Source organism: Piliocolobus tephrosceles, chromosome 16 (genome assembly GCF_002776525.5).
Source record: "Piliocolobus tephrosceles isolate RC106 chromosome 16, ASM277652v3, whole genome shotgun sequence".
NCBI classification, from domain to species: Eukaryota; Metazoa; Chordata; class Mammalia; order Primates; family Cercopithecidae; genus Piliocolobus; species Piliocolobus tephrosceles.
In genome coordinates, this window is record NC_045449.1 from 4,521,760 (window position 1) to 4,541,660 (window position 19,901).

Sequence of the window (19,901 nt, forward strand, 5' to 3'; positions counted from 1 at the left end):
CAAAAAAAAAAAAAAAAAAAAAAAAAAAGAGTAGGCTCCCAAGAGGACGGACGGCAAGGGCTTCTGCAGCTCATAGCCCAGAGTGGGCATCAACTCTGCCACCGCCTATCTTGGCCAAGTCATTCCACTTCTCAACTAGAAAATGCGGATCATAAAAGCACCTCTACAGTACAGGACCACTGACAGAATTTAATTGAGACAATGTAAGTAAAAAATTGTAAATTTTATAATTTTGCATTTATAGATTTGGGGACAATCAGTTCTCCCCTTCCCATGGGATGGGGTGGCAGGCAGTGAAATATATGGACTCAGAGGAAAGTCATCCATTAACTGCACAGTATCCAACTAGTAACTCTGTAGCCAGGTCAGTGGTTATGGTGAGAGCAGGGAGCTCCTCCAGGCAGCCTACCCTAGGGAGAATGTCGACTTCACAGGGAGGAGGCTTCCCCACGTGCTAGAACTCTGCCTGATAGAAAGTGGATACGCCAAGGATGTGCTGAACGCAGGAGGAAGCAGAGGCCTTGGAGGGGCAGTGTCAGCTACCAGTGTCAGCTACCCAGAGTCGCCCTGGCAACAGGGCGGCTGCTTGGGCGCCTCCTCCTGGCCTCTCTGCAGGCTTCTGCGGGGCTCTGCATTTTACAGGCACCTTCCCCTTCACCCGCTGTTTGGGCGATCACTCATCACAACGGACAAAGGCTGGTCTGGGCACTCTCCCCCAGAAAGTTTCATCTAGGGGTATAGTAGGTGGGGGAGTCCCACTAGGGGCAAGGATGGGGTCCCATTTGAGCCCCAGTGGTCCAGGGCACAGACCTCACCCACCTCTGAGTGCAGCCGCACACACATCGCTGTTGGCATTGCTATCCCCTTTCCGGTGACTTGGCGGGGCCATAGCTTCCCCCACATCCAGCTTTAGCTTCTTGGGGGCGCTGGGCTTTCCAGTCTGCAAACTCCCATCAGGGCTCCCCCGCGGGCTACGCAGCTGGTGGCGGAGGAAACATAAATCACATCCACAGGCAAATAAGAAGGCAGGACAGCCACAGTGGACAGTGTTTGCTGAGCAGACACATTTGGTCAAAGGGCACAGGATGAGTCCTGAGATGGAGCCGAGGCCTCCTCACCTTAAGGGCATCAGCTGGCGGTGAGATGTCACTGAGCAGGTGGGTGAGCAGGGCCTCTCCAGAGGCTCCTCCCTGAAGCATTCCCGCCGAGGCCCCACAAACCTGCACCCACAGCTCTAACACCGCATACACCTTGGTCCGAACCGTGCTGTGCCGTGAGCAAAGAGGACAGATATGAATGGAGTGTCAACATGCCAGAAGCCCCAGCCCACCTGCATCCCTCATCCCCCTCTCGTCTTTATTCCCTTCCTGGATGGTCACCTGTAAGGCCTCTCCTGGCCGGGAGAGAGGGAGTCTCTACCGATGCTCCAGGAATTGAGGACCTGGGGAAGTAGGCGGCTGATCAGGATCCCAAAGCGCAAGAGCCGGCTTCCACACCTGGGGCAGAGAAGGAACAGTGACCCTCGTTTCTGGCACACCCCATCCCTTCACCACAGCCAGCCCAATCCCACTCACGCGAGGATGAGTGCAGAGAGCAGGTCCAAGGCCTCAAGGTGGATAGAGGGCAGCAGCAGCAGCCGCAGGGGACCATCTCCATGCAAGCTCTGGAGAAAAAAATGGCAAAGACAGAGTAGGGGAAGAAAGTGAGAGCCAGAGAGAGACAGAAACAGGGACAGACTATTTACATATGTACATATAGGTAAGAAACCTACCCCCGATCTCAACTCTCCCAACAAAATCAAACCCCTATCCTCTAAAATAGACCCTGGATGGAAGGTAAGAAGGATGGCTGGGCCTCTCAGCAATGACTCAGCTGATCCCCAAATTCACCCTCCCCCAAGGAAGCATTTGTTACACTCTGACAGTGTGCACCTGTGTCGGGACACACAGAGTAACAGTATTTGGACAAAAGTAGGAAGCTGTCTGGGACGATCCAGGATGACACTGTTTGGGGAGACTCAGGTCCCCAGTACTTTCCTGGTTGCCTGGCGTCCTAAGCAAGGGCTGTGAAGAGATGACAAATCCCACTTACAATATTCTTGCTACTGACGCTGAGGGTCCGGCAGATGAAATCCAGGATCTCCTGCACAGGGACGGACACGGGAGCTCCAAACTCAGAGCTAAAGAGAATCAGAGCAGGGAGACCCTCAGAGCAGGCTCCCTGGTATAACTCCCACACCCACCTTCATCTCCTTTCTCATGATGAGGGTGACACTCCCTCATCAACCCCTCCTGCTCCATGCCCCCGCTCCCTCCAACACCCCCACACACCTGAGCATAAGCCCTAGGCAGCGGGCCAGTCCCGAAAACCTCTGCCGAAGCCGGAGAAGGACATGGGCGTCGCCATCTTCTGAGGACAGCAGCATCTCCACCCCAGGGCCTTCATTCTGCACAGGAGCTGGGCAGAAGCACAACTACCCTGTACACTGTCTTTCTTCCATCCCCTCCTCCGTCATGTCTGGTGGACGACCTGCCTGTATTCTAACCCATTTTCCCCAAACACCAACTGCCCCATGTCTCTGGGCTCCCTCCCGTTCCTTCCTGCCACACTTCCTCAGCATTGTTCCACTGACTAGCAGCCCTGGTCCCTACCGGTCTCTGCTCCCTCATACAGGGCCCCCAGCAGGGTGTGCAGGGAGGCCAGCAGACTGTGTAGCTCCTGCTCCCAGCTCTCAGTGTGCTTCAGGCCTTGGGAAAAGCCAGCCCCTAAAGAGGGCAACCGGGAATAACACTCACAGGCCAACTGCGGGACAAAGGACAGAAACCTGGTCAGACGGGGATCCAGCCCAGCCACAGAACCCCCAGCCCCACTAACGCCCAAAAGAGATGGAGATCAGAGAGCTCTGAGGGAAACCTGAGATGGGACAATGAGGCCAAAGGACCCAGATGGGCACATGAAGGCAGGACAGAAAAGCTGAGGAGGAGCAGCAAGAGACACTCCGGACTCAGATCCCCAGGCTCTCCCTCTCCCTCCCTGCCCTTTACCTGTTGGAGCTGAGGGCTCAAGGCATCCACCCTAGACAGAAAAAATGAGGCCAGCTTGCCCTGGATGTGGAGGGAAAAAGGAAGAGGCCGGTGAGCCAGCTCTGAGAGCCAGAGATGTACACCCCATCTGTTCCCAGCAGCAGACTCTAAGCCCAGGTCTTTTTTTTCCTGTAGACACAAGAAGCAAAGCCCTCTATGGGGCATCAACACCGGGCACGGACATGCTTTCATGGTAGAAAGACTCCTCAACGCCAGCTCTGGTCCTCGGCTTCCTGCCTCGGGGGAAAGGGGTCTGGCCCTGTCCCACAGACAGCTGGGCTTCCTCCTGGACAGTTTTTGCAAAATTTTTCCCTCAAGTCAAAAGGACCTAGTACTAAAAAACAATCTCCACACTCCAACTCTCCACCAGCTCACACACAAAAATGAGGGTCCAAGCTGGAAGTTAAGACACTAACCAGAGGTATGAGGACAGGACAAGGTTAAAAAAGAAGGCTGGCTGCTAGAGCAGAAGTAAGGCAGCAAGTCTCGGGGTAGCAATCTGTCATTCAGCACTTTCTCTGCGTGCTGTGTGAAGGTGCTAGGGCAGGAATGTTTAACCTGAGAACCACAATTTAGTTGAGTATACAATCAAAGGGGCCTGTGAACATGGATGGGGAAAAAAATTACTCCCACTAGATTGTTTTTTCTTGAGACAGGGTCTTACTCTGTTACCCAGGCTAGAGTGCAGTGCCACGATCTCGGCTCACTGCAACCTCCGCCTCCCAGCTTCAGGGGATCTCCTGCCTCAAAGTTCTGAGTAGCTGGAACCACAGGCGCGCACCACCAAACCCAGCTAATTGTTTTGTATTTTTGGTAGAGGTAGGGTTTCACCATGTAGGCCAGGCTGGTCTCAAACTCCTGGCAGATGACACTTGATTCTTAGGGAAATAAAGGTAGACACTCCCTGCAACGACACAGGAACATTTGTTTGGAAAGGGTACTCAAAATGCAGGCCTTAAGTTCAATGGTCTGACGCAAGGTTGTGAATTATAGATAAATTCTCCTGACTACTCACACTGAAAATAAAAAAACAACAGCAGAAGAGCACTTAGCATTCTAGTCTCCTTAACGTTTACTATTCACACTTCTGCCCTGTAAGCAACATTCAATTTCCCCTCCCCTTTCCTGGGGGGACGCAGGTAGATAAAGACAATACCGAACAAAGCTGAATCAAAAACGACTTTTGCAGTAAAACCAAACCTTTGTTCAGGGGCTAACTGTGGGCCTGTGTCATTTGAGAGGTTAACTTACAGAACATTTGACAAGATAACCAATTTTTACTAAGCCTAGTAAAACCTCAGTGAATAACCTCTGCTAAACTTTAACAAAATCGATAAGTCACTCCAAACACCTTCTTGACAAAAAGTCCCACCCTGCCTACCCAAAGATTCTATTAGCTGTGATTAGTGGCACTCGCATGAAAACAAGGAACCAGCAAGGACACAACCCCATGCTCACTCAGAACTCGCATCTGCTCAGGCACTTTTCAGATACTGCGAGTAACCAGTTACTAAAGCCACTGCAGGTACCGCTCCCTGATCACAGCGCTCAGGCCGGTGGAACTCTGACTCACAGTCCTTCCCAGGCCAGCAAGCTACACAGCCACTAACAATTGATTAGAGCTGCTATCTGCCCCGGTTTTACAATTACCAGATAATATAACCTTTGCTTACGTCACTTAAGTCCCTCTCAGCTGGTTTTCTCCTCTGTAAAATGCAATGATACCAATTCCACAGAATAATTACAATGATGAAATGAGACAACACATCTTAGACACTCAGGAGAGTGAATGGCAGTGGGCACCCACTAGACCAGTTCCCTTTCCCTCCGAGAGCTTACTTTCTTGCTTTGGTCACAGAACCACATTAATCTCACTTTCTTTTTTTTTTTCTTGGAAACAGAGTCTTGCTCTGTCACCCAGGCTGGAGTACATTGGCACGATTTCGGCTCACTACAACCTCCGAACACAAACTAATTTTTGTGTTTTTAGTAGAGACAAGGTATCACCATTTTGACCAGGCTGGTCTTGAACTCCTGGCCCCATGTGATCCTCCTGCCTCAGCTTCCCAGAGTGTTGGGATTATAGGCACGAGCCACCTGCGTACCCAGCCTTTACTTTATTTTTGAAGGTCTTGTAATTTTCTCTGGGAATGCTTCCTGACCCATCACTTCACTAGGACAATTGCCCCAACACTTCTTTCTGCATATATTCCTGTTTACACTCCCTCTGTCACTTCCTGACCCCTTCCTGCCAGTTGTCATGACGCATACAAGGTAACTGTACAAACAGCGTCTATGTGGGTCAGATGATGGAGGAGGTCAGGAGAGGAATTACAGTTTTGTTTTTAAGGAGATGCAATAACATACATGAATGGATTACAGATTCTACCGAAGCAGTCACAGTTAAAGGGCCATTTGTAATTGGCACATTTGCTGTTTGCAGTATAACTGGGTGCCAGCTATACCTAAGAACAAGTAGGTGTTCCCTGTAGATTAAATGTTCTCTCTTATTTTGTTATATTCACCATTGGTTTGATTGGACACCTGCTTACTAAGATGGAAGCACAAATCTCTAGAGAGCTAGAATTTGTGGCAAATCAGTAATTTTTTTGTTTCACTGGTGGAGTTAATTGTATTGGCCGTTAGTACTGTTAGTCAAGGGGGAGGGAGTTTGCTCTTCAGGTTGTCTTGAAAGTGAGATTATGAGGCCGGGCGTGGTGGCTCACGCCTGTAATCCCAGCACTTTGGGAGGCCAAAGCAGGTGGATTGCATGAGCTCAGGAGTTCGAGACCAGCCTGGGCAACACAGTGAAACCTCGCCTCTACTAAAATACAAAAAATTAGCCAGGCGTGGCAGTGTGTGCCGGTAGTCCCAGCTACTCGAGAGGCCGAGGCAGGAGAATCGCTTGAACCCAGGAGGCGGAGGTTGCGGTGAGCCAAAATCACGCCACTGCACTCCAGCCTGGCGACAGAGACTCCATCTCAAAAAAAAAATAATAATAAAGTAAGATATGATGTGAAGGTTAAAAACTAAAAAAAAAATTTAAAAAAGGAATAAAGTAAGATAGAAAGGGGGCCAGGCACACTGGCTCACACCTATAATCCCAGCACTTTGGGAAGCTGAGGGAGGAGGATCACTTGAGGTCAGGAGTTCAAGACCAGCCTGGGTAACATAGCGAGACCTCTTACAAAAAATTTAATAATTAGCCGGGTGTGGTGGCGCATGCCTTAGTCCCAGCTACTTGGGAGGCTGAGGTGGGAGAATTGCTTGAGCTCAGGAGGTCAAGGCTACAGTGAGCCAAGTGTGTGCCACTGCACCCCAGCCTGGGCAACAGAGTAAGACCTTGTCTCAAAAAAAAGACAGGATGGTAGAAAAGTGGGCGGGGCATTTTAAGAGATACAGAAAAGGCAAGGCAGAAAAAGGAAGGAGCCCATGGTTCAGAGTCTGGCTTAGGCATCAAGCAGATCCAGGTTCCAGTGCCTGCTGATCTTAGGCAAGGTTCTCGATTCCAATTTCTTTGGAAGAATGAGGATTCAGTGAGATGAGTGCTACAATGTGGTAGAAGTGTAGCTGTGGAGATTGGTCACTTTAAAGGATAATCAGAAGATAGGTGCTGAGGAAGCTCAGGACAGGAATCTGAGGTAAGAGCTCTCAAGGCTTACACTGGTGGGGAGAGGAGTGCATAAATACTTACTTTGAGAGAACCACAAGCCCGAGGGAAATAGGTCATACAAGCCTTCATTCCTTCCAATGCTGACTGCTCACACTACAGGGAAAACAAAGTGAGAAACCAGAGGCCGAGCGCACCCTGTCACCATATTCCACCTCCCCCAGCACCCGGCAAGGGCCCTTCTCCAGAAATCACTTTTTCTCAGCCCCTCCCTCTTCTCACGTCTTCAATCCTATTCCCCAGTCATTTCCATCAAACAGTTAAACAGTGTGAGAAGGTGGGGACTGCGGGGGGGCCATATGGAAGGGCCCGGCGAGACATCTCACCTCTGGCCTGAGGCCCAGCAGGGAGGTGAGAAGGCCGGGGAGGTGGTTCATGGAGATATCCCGGAACAGTGCAGGCAGCTGGGCTGCATATCGGAGGAGGTCCCTCAGGACAGCCACAGCCAGCTCCATTGTGGCAGGCGGGTCCTGGGTCTAAAGAAAAAATAATGTCTCGTGCTTCCAGCCTCACCTCGGCTGTCACCAAAGAGCAGCAGGAGGCACTGCAATACAAGCATTCTGAGAAACACCATCCAAGCCACTACCTGGCAGAAAAGAGGGCATGGAGGCATGGAGTATCCAAGAGTAACATCTCTGTCTACAGAAAGGACATGTGTTTACGTTTTACTGTTAAGGGTCCTAGGGGTATCTGGGGTCCTAGGAATTTGTATGGGGAAAAAAAAGAGTAACAAAGCTATACCTTAAAGACCTGATTAACTGAAAGAGTTTTCTTTTCTTTTTTTTTTTGAGACGGAGTCTCACTCTGTCAGTCGGGCTGGAGTGCAGTGGCGCGATCTCGGCTCACTACAAGCTCTGCCTCCCGGGTTCACGCCATTCTCCTGCCTCAGCCTCCCGAGTAGCTGGGACTACAGGTGCCTGCCACCACGCCAGGCTAATTTTTTATATTTTTAGTACAGATGGGGTTTCATCGTGTTAGCCAGGATGCTCTCGATCTCCTGACCTCGTGATCCGCCCGTCTCAGCCTCCCAAAGTGCTGGGGTTACACGTGTGGGCCACCGCGCCTGGCTGAGTTTTCTTTTTTTTTTTTCTTTTGAGACAGAGTCTTGCTCTGTACCCCAAGATGGAACGCACTGAGGCAATCTCAGCTCACTGCAACCTCTGACTCCCGGGTTCAAACGATTCTCATGCCTCAGCCTCCTGAGTAGCTGGGATTACACGCATGGACCATCATGCCTGGCTAATTTTTGTATCCTTAATAGAGACAGGGTTTTGCCACATTGGCCAGGCTGGTCTTGAACTCTGCGAGTCATGTGATCCGCCCACCTCAGACTCCCAAAGTGCTAGGATTATAGGCATGAGCCACGGTGCCCAGCCCTTTTTTTTTTTTTCTCTTTGAGACAAAGTCTCACTCTGTCACCTAGGCTAGAATGCAGAGGCACAATCTCGGCTCACCGCAGCCCTAGAAGAATTTTCCAATGATCTCATACCAATGTTCCCTGCTAGAAAGGGAGAACAGCACTTTTCAGACTGAAAAATAAGCCTCAGTCATAACAAAACTGCCCCATCTCTTTGAGGTTGCTACTAGCTGGCTCAAACCCACCCTGGAACTCATGGAGAAAAAAAGTTTGAATTTAAAAGGACTTCCTTAGAAAATTAATATGTATCTAAGGAAAAAGCATACAGCATATATCTCCTGCTAGACGACAGGAGCCTATGTGTCAAAAAAAAAAAAAGAGAATACTTATGAAGCAAAAACAGGTAGGCCTACCAACGACACATAGGCCCTCATCACTGTCCAGTAATCCTACCACATTTCTCTCTGGTTAACTCTGCTACTTAAGTTTTCTCCTCCAACTTCCAACTCGCTACTTCTCCCACCACTGTCACCTGTTTAACCTTGCTCATAACTTCACAGAAAAAAACCGAAGCCCACAGATAAGTACAAGGAACTATAAAAACAGCAATTACGTTTGCACCAACCTAATAAAACAGCCTTCGCTTCCTACTCCCAAACCTCACAATTTCATCTTCACACTATCCACTCTCTCCTGCCCTCTTCCTACCCAAAGACAGTCCCTCCACTGTGCTTTCAATACTGTCCTGTCCTTTCCTCTCAGAACCTTACACTTTCACTGGCTTTATCTCCCTTGAATTTCTAACCAGTCCCCATCACACGGACTCTTCCCACTGACATTTATACAGCTCAAGTCTCTCCCATCTTAAAAAGGCTTGTCTTTTTCATTTTTATTGATTCATTGATTTTGAGATGGAGCTTCCCTCTGTAGCCCAGGCTGGAGTGCAGTGGCATGATCTTGGCTCACTGCAACCTCCACCTCCCGGGTCCTGGTTCAAGCAATTCTCCTGCCTCGGCCTCCCTAGTAGCTGGGATTACAGGCACACGCCGCCATGCCCGGTTAATTTTTGTATTTTTAGTAGAGATGGCATTTCACCATGTTAGCCAGGCTGGTCTTGAACTCCTGACCTCATTATCTGCCTGTCTCAGCCTCCCAAAGTGCTGGGATCACAGGCATGAGCCACCGAAAAAGTCTTTTCTTGAGCCCATACTTCACTTGCCAAATCCCAGTAATCACCCAGTTTCTCTCCCTCATCATCCATTAGCGCCCAGCATCTTGAAAGGATTTCCCATCTTCCCTCGTTCCGTTTCCCTTCTCCCATTTGCTTCTCATCCCGAGCCAGTCTGGCTTCAGCGTCCACTGCTCCAGCAAAACCACTCTCACTATGGTCTTACCACCCATGCTGCTAACCTAATCAACGATTCTCAGTCTGCATCTTGTCCCACCTCAGGAGGCACATACAGAAATAACTCCTCCCCCATCCCTCAAGGAGTCTTCACTTGGCCCCCTCCAGCCCACAATCCTGATTATCTTCTTCCTGCTGTTGGCCTGTCTCAGTCTCCTTCGGAAGTTCTTCTTCCTCTACCTGACCATTAAGTGTGATGTGCTTTAAAATCCAGTCCATAAAAGGGCTTATTTTGATAATCTCATCCTCAGTTTCAACTGCCATCTAAACGCTGAAGACTCTTCCCCCTAGTAAAAGATGCCAGGCCAGGCACGGTGGCACACATCTATAATCCCACACTTTGGGAGGCCAAGGTGGGAGGACTGCTTGAGCCCAGGAGTTTGAGACCAGCCTGGACCACATAGCAAGAACCCATCTGTACAAAAACATTTTTTTAATTACTAGGGGGTGGTGGTGTACGCCTGTAGTCCCCGCTATTGGTGGGGGCGGTGGGTTCGCCGTTTCGTGATGTGAGCACGAAATGTCAAGGCTGCAGTGAGCCATAATCACAACACTATACTCCAGCCCGGGTGACAAAATGAAACCATGTCTTAAAGAAAAAAAAAAAAAAGAACAAAAAAAGGGCTGGGATTAGTGGCTCCTGTAATCCCAGCACTTCAGAAGGCCGAAGTGGGTGGATCACCTGAGGCCAGGAGTTCAAGACCAGCCTGGCCAACATGGTGAAATCCCGTCTCTACTAAAAATACAAAAATTAGCCAGGTATGGTGATGGGCGCCTGTAATCCAGCTACTCAGGAGACTGAGACAGGAAAATCGCTTGAACCTGGGAGGCAGAGGCTGCAGTGAGCCAAGACTGGGCCATTGCTCTCCAGCCTGGGCCACACAGCTAGACTCTATCTCAAAAAAAAAAAAAAAAAAAAAAAGCCAACTGAAGTCTCCACCCACTGAACCATCGGGGCTACACTGAGATGTCTGGCCACTTCCACTGATACCAGATCAGGGGGATAGTTACTAATGGTGCTTCTACTGAATGCTCAAGGCCACAGCCATGGTATCTTCTTCCCACACCTCCAAATCTGTCTTCCAATGTTCAGGAATCCAGGAGTCACCCTGGATATGTGTTCTACTTGATGCTAATCTATCCTCAGCATCTGCCACTCTGACACTAAATCTGTCTCAAATCTATATCCTTCTCATCAGTTCTACTGCCACAACCCTAGTCCAAGCTACTATGAATGTTCTCCTAGATTAGTAGCCATCTACATGGTCTTTCTGCTTCCAATCTGTTCCTTTCTAATTCACTATCCACAAGGCAGCCAGAGATATATTTTCTTTCTTTCTTTCTTTTTTTTTTTTGAGATGGAGTCTCGCTTTGTCACCCAGGCTGGAGTGCAGTAGGGCGATCTCAGCTCACTGCAACCTCCACCTCCCGGGTTCAAGCAATTATCCCACCTTGGCCTCCCAAGTAGCTGGGATTACAGGTCCCGCCACCATGCCTGGCTAATTTTTGTATTTTTAGTAGAAACAGGGTTTCACCGTGTTGGCCAGGCTGGGTCTCGAACTCCTGACCTCAGGTGATCCGCCCACTTCAGCCTCCCAAACTGCTGGGATTACAGGCACGAGCCACCATGCCCGGTCACAGAGAGATACTTTCAGTCACCACCACCACCTCCTTATCTCTGCTTAAAACCTTCCATGAGTTGCCACTACTCCAAGAATAAAAGCCAAAATCCTTAGCATGGTCTGTAAGGTCACACACAACTTGGTCCACAGTCTCCCTATCTCCCCAGCCACATCTCATCAATTCTAGCCACATGCTGGAATTCTTCAAACAGGCCACGCTCCTCTTCTCTCACAGCTTTGGCACATTAGAACACTCTCTTAACCCAATTGACTCCTATTGATCAGTTCAGAAAAGCTCTCCCTGGACTGCTGGCCCTGATCACCACTACCCACACTACCCGAGCTGAAGTCAGATTATCCTGTTACACGTTTTCTGAGAACTATAGTCTTTACCTCCACAGCACCTACCTCAGTTGATCATTTCACATTCATTTATAAAATTATTCTTTAAAGTATCTTCGCCAGGTGCGGTGGCTCACGCCTGTAATCCCAGCACTTTGGGAGACCAAGGTGGGCAGATCATGAGGTCAGGAGATCAAGATCATCCTGGCTAACACGGTGAAACCCTGTCTCCACTAAAAATACAAAAAATGAGCCAAGTGTGGTGGCACACACCTGTAGTCCCAGCTACTTGGGAGGCTGAGGCAGGAGAATTGCTTGAACCTGAGAGGCAGAGGTTGCAGTGAGCCGAGATCACGCCACTGCACTCCAGCCTGGGCGACACAGCAAGACTCCATCTCAAAAAAAAAAAAAAAAGAAGAAGTACCTTCAACTAGAACAGGAATCAGCAAATGATGGTCTATGGGTGCCTGTTTTTGCATAGCCCACAAACTAAGAACGGCTTTTACATTTTAAAGGATTGGAAAACAAACAATATACAATAGAAACTATATGTGGGTCACAAAGCATAAACATTTCCTATTTGTAAACATTTACTTCACAGAAAAAGTGCTAGACTCTGAGCACCAAGAAAGCAGGGTCTACGTACATCTCACTGTCTCCCCAGAGCTTGGTACACTGCCTGCCATATGTGCTTAAAAATGCTTGTTAAATAACTAAGTGGAGATGTTATCAAAGGATGTAAAAGTAGGGGAAAAAATTAAGACGTTAAAAGAGTAACAAAGTATGACAAACTCACAACCAACCTTATACTGAACAGGAAACAGTTGAAAGCATTCCCCTTGAGAACTGGAACAAGACAAGGATGCCCACTTTCACCACTTCTATTCAATATAGTACTGGAAGTCCTAGCCAGAGCAATCAGACAAGAAAAAGAAATAAAGGGCGTCTAGGCCAAGCGCAGTGGCTCACACCTGTAATCCTAGCACTTAGGGAGGCTGAGGCAGTCAGATCACGTGAGGTCAGGAGTTCGAGACCTGCCTGGCCAACATGGCGAAACCCTATCTCTACTAAAAATACAAAAATTAGCCGGGCGGGGTGGCAGGCGCCTGAATCCTGCCTACCTGGGAGGCTGAGGCAGAAGAATTGCTTGAACCCAGGAGGCAGAGGCTGCAGTGAAACAAGACTGCGCCACTGCACTACAGCCTGGGCAACAGAATGAGAGACTCCATCTAAAAAACAACAACAACAAAAGGAAGAAATAAAGGACATCTAAATTGGTAAAGAGGAAGTCAAACTGTCGCTATTCACCAGTGATATGATCATATACCTAGAAAACCCTAAAGACTCATCCAGAAAGCTCCTAGAGCTAATAAATGAAGCCAGTGAAGGTTCAGGATACAAAATCAACGTACACACATCAGCAGCACTGCTGTACGCCATCAGCAACCAAGCTGAGAATAAAATCAAGAACTCAACCACTTTTACAACAGCTGCAAAAAAATTAAAATACTTAGGACTATACTAACCAAGGAGGTGAAAGACCTCTATAAGGAAAAACTACAAAACACTGCTGAAAGAAATCACAGACGACACAAACAAATGGAAACACATCCCATGCTCATGGTTAGGTAGAATCAATATTGTGAAAATGGCCATACTGACAAAAGCAATCTACAAATTCAATGCAATTCCCACCAAAATATCACCATCATTCTTCATAGAACTAGAAAAAACAATCCAAAAATTCACATGGAACCAAAAAAGATCCCACAAAGCCAAAGGAAGGTGAAGCAAAAAGAACAAATCTGGAGGCATCACATTACCTGACTTGAAAATATACAACAAAGCTACAGTTACCAAAACAGCATGATACTGATATAAAAATAGGCACATAGACCAATCGAACAGAAGGGAGGGCCCAGATATAAAGCCAAATACTTACAGCCAACTGATCTTCAACAAAGCAAACAAAAACATAAAGTGGGCAAAGGACACCCTTTTCAACAAATGGTTCTGGGATAATTGGCAAGCCACATGTAGAAGAATGAAACGGGATCCTCATCTCTCACCTTACACAAAAATCAGCTCAAGATGGATCAAAGACTTAAAATCTAAGACCTGAAACCATAAAAATTCTAGAAGATAACATCAGAAAAACCCTTCTAGACATTGGCTTAGGCAAAGAGTTCATGACCAAGAACCCAAAAGCAACAAAAACAAAGACAAATAGATGGGACTTAACTAAAAAGTCTCTGCACAGCAAAACAAATAATCAGTAAACAACCCACAAAGCGGGAGAACATCTTCACGAACTACGCATCTGACAAAGGACTAACATCCAGAATTTGCAAAGAATTCAAACAAATCAGCCAGAAAAAAACAAATAATCACATCAAAAAGTGAGCTAAGGACATAAACAGGCAATTCTCAAAAGAAGATACACAAATGGCCAACAAACATATGAAAAAAATGCTCAACATCACTACCATTTGATCCAGCAATCCCACTACTGGACATATACGCAGAGGAAAAGAAGTCATTATATGAAAAAGACACTTGCGCACAATATTTTACAGCAGCACAATTCACAATTCCAAAAATATGGAACCAGCCTAAATACCCATCAACCAACAAGTAGATAGAGAAAATGTGGTATAGGCCAGGAGTGGCGGCTCATGCCTGTAATGCCAGCACTTTGGGAGGCCAAGGCAGGCAGATCACGAGGTCAGGAGTTCGAGACATACCTGGCAAACATGGTGAAACCCCATCTCTACTAAAATTTTAAAAATTAGCCAGGCATGGTGGTGCATGCTTGTAATCCTAGCTACTCAGGAGGCTGAGGCAAGAGAATTGCTTGAACCCAGGAGGCAGACATTGCAGCAAGCTGAGATCGCACCACTGTACTCCAGCCTGGGCAACAGAGCGAAACTCTGTATCAGAGATAGATAGATAGATAGATAGATAGATAGATAGATAGATAGATAGATAGAAAGAAAGAAAGAAAATGTGGTGTATATATACCATGGAATATCACTCAGCCACAAAAAGAAACAAAATTATGGCATTAGAAGGAACCTGGATGGCACTGGTGACCATTAATCTAAGTGAAGTAACTCAAGAATGAAAAACCAAACATCGTTATGTTCTCACTTATAACTGAGAGTTAAGCTACGAGGACGCAAAGGCATAAAAATGATATAATGAACTCTTGAGGACTCGGGAGGACAGGTGGGAGATGCGTGAGGGATAAAAAACTACATATTGAGTACAATGTACACTGCTCAGGTGATGGGTGCACCAAATTCTCAGAAATCACCACTAAAGAAATTATCCATGTAACCAAATACCACCTGTTCCCCCAAAACTATTGAAATAAAAATATACATACAGGCTGGGTGCAGTGACTCACACCTGTAATCCCAGCACTTTGGGAGGCTGAGGCAGGCGGATCACTTGAAGTCAGGCATTTGAGACCAGCCTGGCCAACATGTTAAAGCCTTGTCTCTACTAAAAATACAAAAATTAGACAGGCATGGTGGCAGGGGTCTGTAATCCCAGCTACTCAGGAGGCTGAGGCAGGAGAATCACTTGAACGCAGGAGGCAGAGATTGCAGTGAGCCCAGATCATGCCATTGCCCTCCAGCCTGAGTGACAAAGCAAGACTCCATCTCAAAAAAAAAAAAAAAAAAAAAAAAAAAAGTTTCTATTTGCAGCTTATCCTCTCCACTATCAGGGAATTGTTTTCCAATTATTCTGCCCTCAGAACTACATGTCCAAGTTGAAAAGAACATACCACATCCAAGGTGGGGAATAAGGTGGGGGAAGAGGAGGAAGTAAGGCAGCAGCTGAATCCTCACCTGTAACACCTGCTGAATGCTCCGAAGCCAAGACACACAGTGCTGCTGGAATAGCTCTGTGGGGCTCTCCCCTACCAGCAGGGACAGCAGACACAGGCCCTCGAACCTTCGAAGAAACAAGAGAGTCATGATAAGTGGGCAGAGGCTAGACTTCAGAGACAATGACTGACTGCTCTTTTATTCTCACTAGGCTATAGAAAGACTTCACTCCCAGTCCACTGTGGTTTCCACCTCCTGAAATACTTGGAGTGAGCTGGAAGAAGCAAAGAAAGAAGGAAGCAGAGGTAATCCCAGAGGGAACAGGACATCTGGGAGCTGGAAAAGGTAGGGTTCAAATCAAGTGAGCTCACACAAGGAATGTAACTGTCCACATTCTTGAGAATAGAGAGAGGTCTTGAATCCTGGGGACGGTGACAGTGAAAGGAAAGATGTACATATGCCCACTTCCTAAGGGAACATGCCCCTAGAGAAGAAACAGGGCCAAAGACTTACCGAGTTTTGATGGAACTGAGACGTGCATTACTGAGACTCACCAATGCCCCAAGAGCTGAAAGGTTCTAGGGGAAAGAAAACAGGGAAGCGAGTTACAAACAGGATGTTAAAAATGCAGAAGATTCTCCAAGCCCTTCTCTGTCCCAGCACCCATGAAGCCTTTTTGAAGTCGCACCTCCTCTGAGGCCAAAAGGCCATCCCACTAGAAGCCTTGGGCTTTTCCCTTTTCCCTGTGGGAAAGGCTGTTTCTCCGCCTTTCCTCAAGTTATATTTCGCCTGATCCCTCCCCCCATGCCCCACCCAAGTAGTCCCAAACAGGACAGCCCAACTAATCCCACTACCAGACTTCAAAGATGGGTCTGCTTCACCTCTGTATGTCTGGACAGCACCTAACATAGGAGGCATCCATAAATGCTTTTGCTGAATGGACACTGAACTCATCCATTATCCTTCCTTCACCCTCAAACAAATCCTCCTCCTCCTGTTCCTGGCTTCCTTACAGCTGTAAAAATGCCAACACAGACCGAGTCAACCAGAATCCTCCTTCCAGTTCTCCCCTTCTCTCACATTCTGGAAGCCCACGAAAGATGTTTCCTCATCAGCCTCCCAGGTAACCTCTCCATGCCCCGAATGGCCAGCCTCCTCTCATGGCACCCACATCTCCCTAACGGCGTGCATCGCTCCTTCTTCCAACACACACACTATGCACGAGGTTAGGTGAAGGAATACAGAGCTGAATAAAATTAATAAGGTGTCTCCCTGTTGTGGAGGGAAATGTTTATTCATTTGTTCAATAAATATTTACTTCACATGGCTGGGAGTGGTGGCTCACGCCTGTAATCCCAGCACTCTGGGAGGCCAAGGCGGGCGGATCACGAGGTCAGGAGATTGCGACCATCCTAGCTAACACGGTGAAACCCTGTCTCTACTGAAAATACAAAAAATTAGCCAGGCGTGGTAGTGGGCGCCCGTAGTCCCAGCTACTCGGGAGGCTGAGGCAGGAGAATGGCGTGAACCCAAGAGGTGGAACTTGCAGTGAGCCAAGATCGCGCCACTGCACTCCAGCTTGGGCAACAGAGCCAAACTCTCACCAAAAAAAAAAAAAAAATTCACTTGACATATACTTCATGTGAGACCTTGTTTTAGGTGCCAGTTGCTTATTTTCCAGGTAGAAGAAACAGAAAATAAACAACTGACAAAGTAAATACATAGTATATCAGAGGGTGCTAAGAACTCCAAGGAAAAATAAAGCAGAGTAAGGAAGGAAAGGAGTGCCCAGAGTAGGTAAAGAGGACAAGATTTAATGTAGGAGAGTAGGTACAAAAAGCATCTCCAAAAAGGGCCAGCCTGGGCAACAGAGTGAGACTCTGTCTCAAAAAATAAATAAATAAATAAATAATAAAAAATAAAATGTTAAATTACATGGTTTGTGAATTATATCTCAATAAAGCTGTTTTGGCCAGGCATGGTGGCCTGTAATCCCAAAATACTGGGAAACCAAGGCAGACAAATCACTTGAGGCCAGGAGTTCCAACCCAGGCAACACGGTGAGACCCCATCTCTACAAAAATTTTTAAAAATAAGACAGGTGCAGTGGCATGCAGTCCCAGCTACTCGGGAGACTGAGGCAGAAGGATCGCTTGAATCCAGGCGTTCAAGGCTGCAGTGAGCTATGAACATACTACTACACTCCAGCCTGGGCAAAAGAGAGAGACTCTCTCTCTTAAAAAAAAAAAAAAAAAAAAAATCTGGCCGGGAGCAGAGACTCACACCTGTAATCCCAGCACTTGGGGAGGCCAAGGCAGATGGATCACCTGAGGTTAGGAGTTTGAGACCAGCCTGGTCAACATGGCGAAACTAAAAAAATCTAAAAATCTACTAAAAATACAGAAGTTAGCCAGACGTGGTGCTGTGGTTTCGCGATATTGGTTGGACTGGTCTCCAACTCCAGACCTCAGGTGATCCACCGGCCTTGGCCTCCGAAAGTGCTGGGATTACAGAAGTGAGCCACTGTGACCAGCCTAATGAAGCTGTTTTTATAAAAAGGCATACTGATAACCACAAAAAAAAAGAGTGTTCCAGGAAAAGAAAAAACAGAGGCTGGTCAAGGGGCTTACGACTGTAATCCCAACACTGGGAGGCCAAGGCAGGAGGATCGCTTGAGCCCAGGAGGTCAAGATCAGCCTGGGCAACGGAGGGAGACCCCATCTCCACAAAGAATTTTTGAAAATTAGCCAGATGTGGTGGAGGGCACCTGTGTCCACAGCTACTTGGGAGGCTAAGGTGGGAGGTTTGCTTGACCTCAGGAAGCCAAGACTGCAGTGAGCCATGATCGCCACGACTGCACTCCAGCCTGAATGGCAAAGCAAGATCCTATCTCTCTCTCTTTTTTTTTTTTTTTTTTGAGACAGAGTTTCGCTCTTGTTGCCCAAGCTGGAGTGCAATGGCACGATCTCGGCTCACTGCAACCTCCGCCTCCTGGGTTCAAGCAATTCTCCTGCCTCAGCCTCTCGGGTAGCTGGGATTACAGGCATTCACCACCATGCCCAGCTAATTTTGAAATTTAGCAGAGATGGGGTTTCTCCATGTTGGTCAGGCTGGTCTTGAACTCCAGACTTCAGGTGATCCACCTGCCTCAGCCTCCCAAAGTGCTGGGATTACAGGTGTGAGCCACTGCACCCAGCCTCCGATCCTATCTCAAAAAGAAAAATAAAAAGAGCGAAGACTGTGAGATGACAGCACACTTGGTATTTCCGAAGAATAGCAAGGAGACAAATTGTTGCTGGAGAAAAGTGAGCAAGGTGGGGAGGAGTAACTAACGATGAAAGTAGTGGGGCCAGACTGTGCAGAGCCATATAGGTGATTACAGACTTTCGCTCTGAATAAGATAAAAGCTGTGAAGGGGAGAGAGAAATTGAGCAGGGGAGTGACAATATCTGACTTCTGGTTTGTTTTTTTTTTTTTTTTTTTTTTAAACCAACAGCATTTGTGTTGTCTTGTTGAGAAGGAAGAAGCACACAGATGAGGTAGGAGGTTACTGTAACATGCCAGACAAATGATGATGCAGCTTGAAGAATGTGGTAACTGTGGAGATACAAAGCAGTCAAAATCAGGATGTATTCTGAAGGCAGAGCCAACAGGATTTGCCATCAAATTGGATATGGGTGGAAAATAAAAAGAAGGGTCCAAGATAACACCAAGGTTTTTTGCTGAGCAACTAGAAAGATGAAGCTGTCATTCACCGAGAAGGGAACTAATGCAGGAGAAGCAGGTTTTGTAGTGACAATCAGGAGTTCAGTTTCAGAGCTGTTCAATCCGTGATGTGTATTTAACATGAAAATGGAGATGTCAAATAGCCACTGGGTAGACAAGTCTGAAGAGAACTCCTGGCCGGAGATGTAAACTCAGGAGTTGTTGGCCTTGAGACTGATATCAGTTCACCAAGGGAATGAGAACAAAGAGAGAAGAGAAACAGTGCAAGCACTGTTGTAGGCACTCAAACCTTCAGAGGTCACAGAGGTGAGGAGGGATCAGTCTTTACTGGAAAGGAGTAACCAGTATGGTAACAGGAGAATCAAGAGAGGAGAGGAGCTGGGAGAGATGACTCAAGGTGACTCATGCCTATAATCCCAGTACTTTAGGAGGCCAAAGTGGGAAGACTGCTTGAGCTCAAGAGTTCAAGGCCAGCCCCAGCAACATAGCCAGACCTCGTCTCTACTAAAAATCAAACAAATTAGTTGGGTGTGGGCACACACATCTGTGGTCCCAGCTAACCAGCTACCCAGAAGGCTGAGGAGGGAGGACTGCCTCAGCCTGGGAGATCAAGGTTGCAGTGAGCTATGATCGCGCCACTGCACTCCACCCCAGGCAACACAGCGAGACCGTCTCAATGAAACAAACAAACAAAAACAAAAAGACAGGGGAGAGACATCCCAGAAGTCAAGTAAAGACAGTTTTTTAAATAGGAAAGTATAATTAACTGTATCAAATGGTACACATAAGTCAAATATGATGACCCAAATTGACCTTTGAACTTAATGTCTTGATGGACACCAGTGATCTTCAAGAGTTAC

At 47.4% G+C, this 19,901-nt stretch overlaps 1 protein-coding gene across 2 annotated transcripts in view; it reads right to left on the minus strand.

The window, feature by feature from the left end:
• Positions 1–19,901, minus strand: part of PELP1 (proline, glutamate and leucine rich protein 1) — a 30,065-nt gene that overhangs the window by 2,718 nt on the left and 7,446 nt on the right. The window contains exons 2-13 of one of the 2 annotated variants that reach the window (XM_023184621.2): positions 15,829–15,893; positions 15,337–15,442; positions 7,080–7,229; positions 6,778–6,849; positions 3,045–3,104; positions 2,652–2,802; positions 2,331–2,457; positions 2,092–2,179; positions 1,575–1,663; positions 1,380–1,496; positions 1,119–1,266; positions 820–979 (exon numbers count right to left, since the gene is read on the minus strand). In XM_023184621.2, the coding sequence (XP_023040389.1) occupies positions 820–979; positions 1,119–1,266; positions 1,380–1,496; positions 1,575–1,663; positions 2,092–2,179; positions 2,331–2,457; positions 2,652–2,802; positions 3,045–3,104; positions 6,778–6,849; positions 7,080–7,229; positions 15,337–15,442; positions 15,829–15,893 (1,333 nt within the window). The remainder of the gene's footprint in view (positions 1–819; positions 980–1,118; positions 1,267–1,379; positions 1,497–1,574; positions 1,664–2,091; positions 2,180–2,330; positions 2,458–2,651; positions 2,803–3,044; positions 3,105–6,777; positions 6,850–7,079; positions 7,230–15,336; positions 15,443–15,828; positions 15,894–19,901) is intronic. The other variant, XM_023184622.2, reaches the window with a different exon arrangement.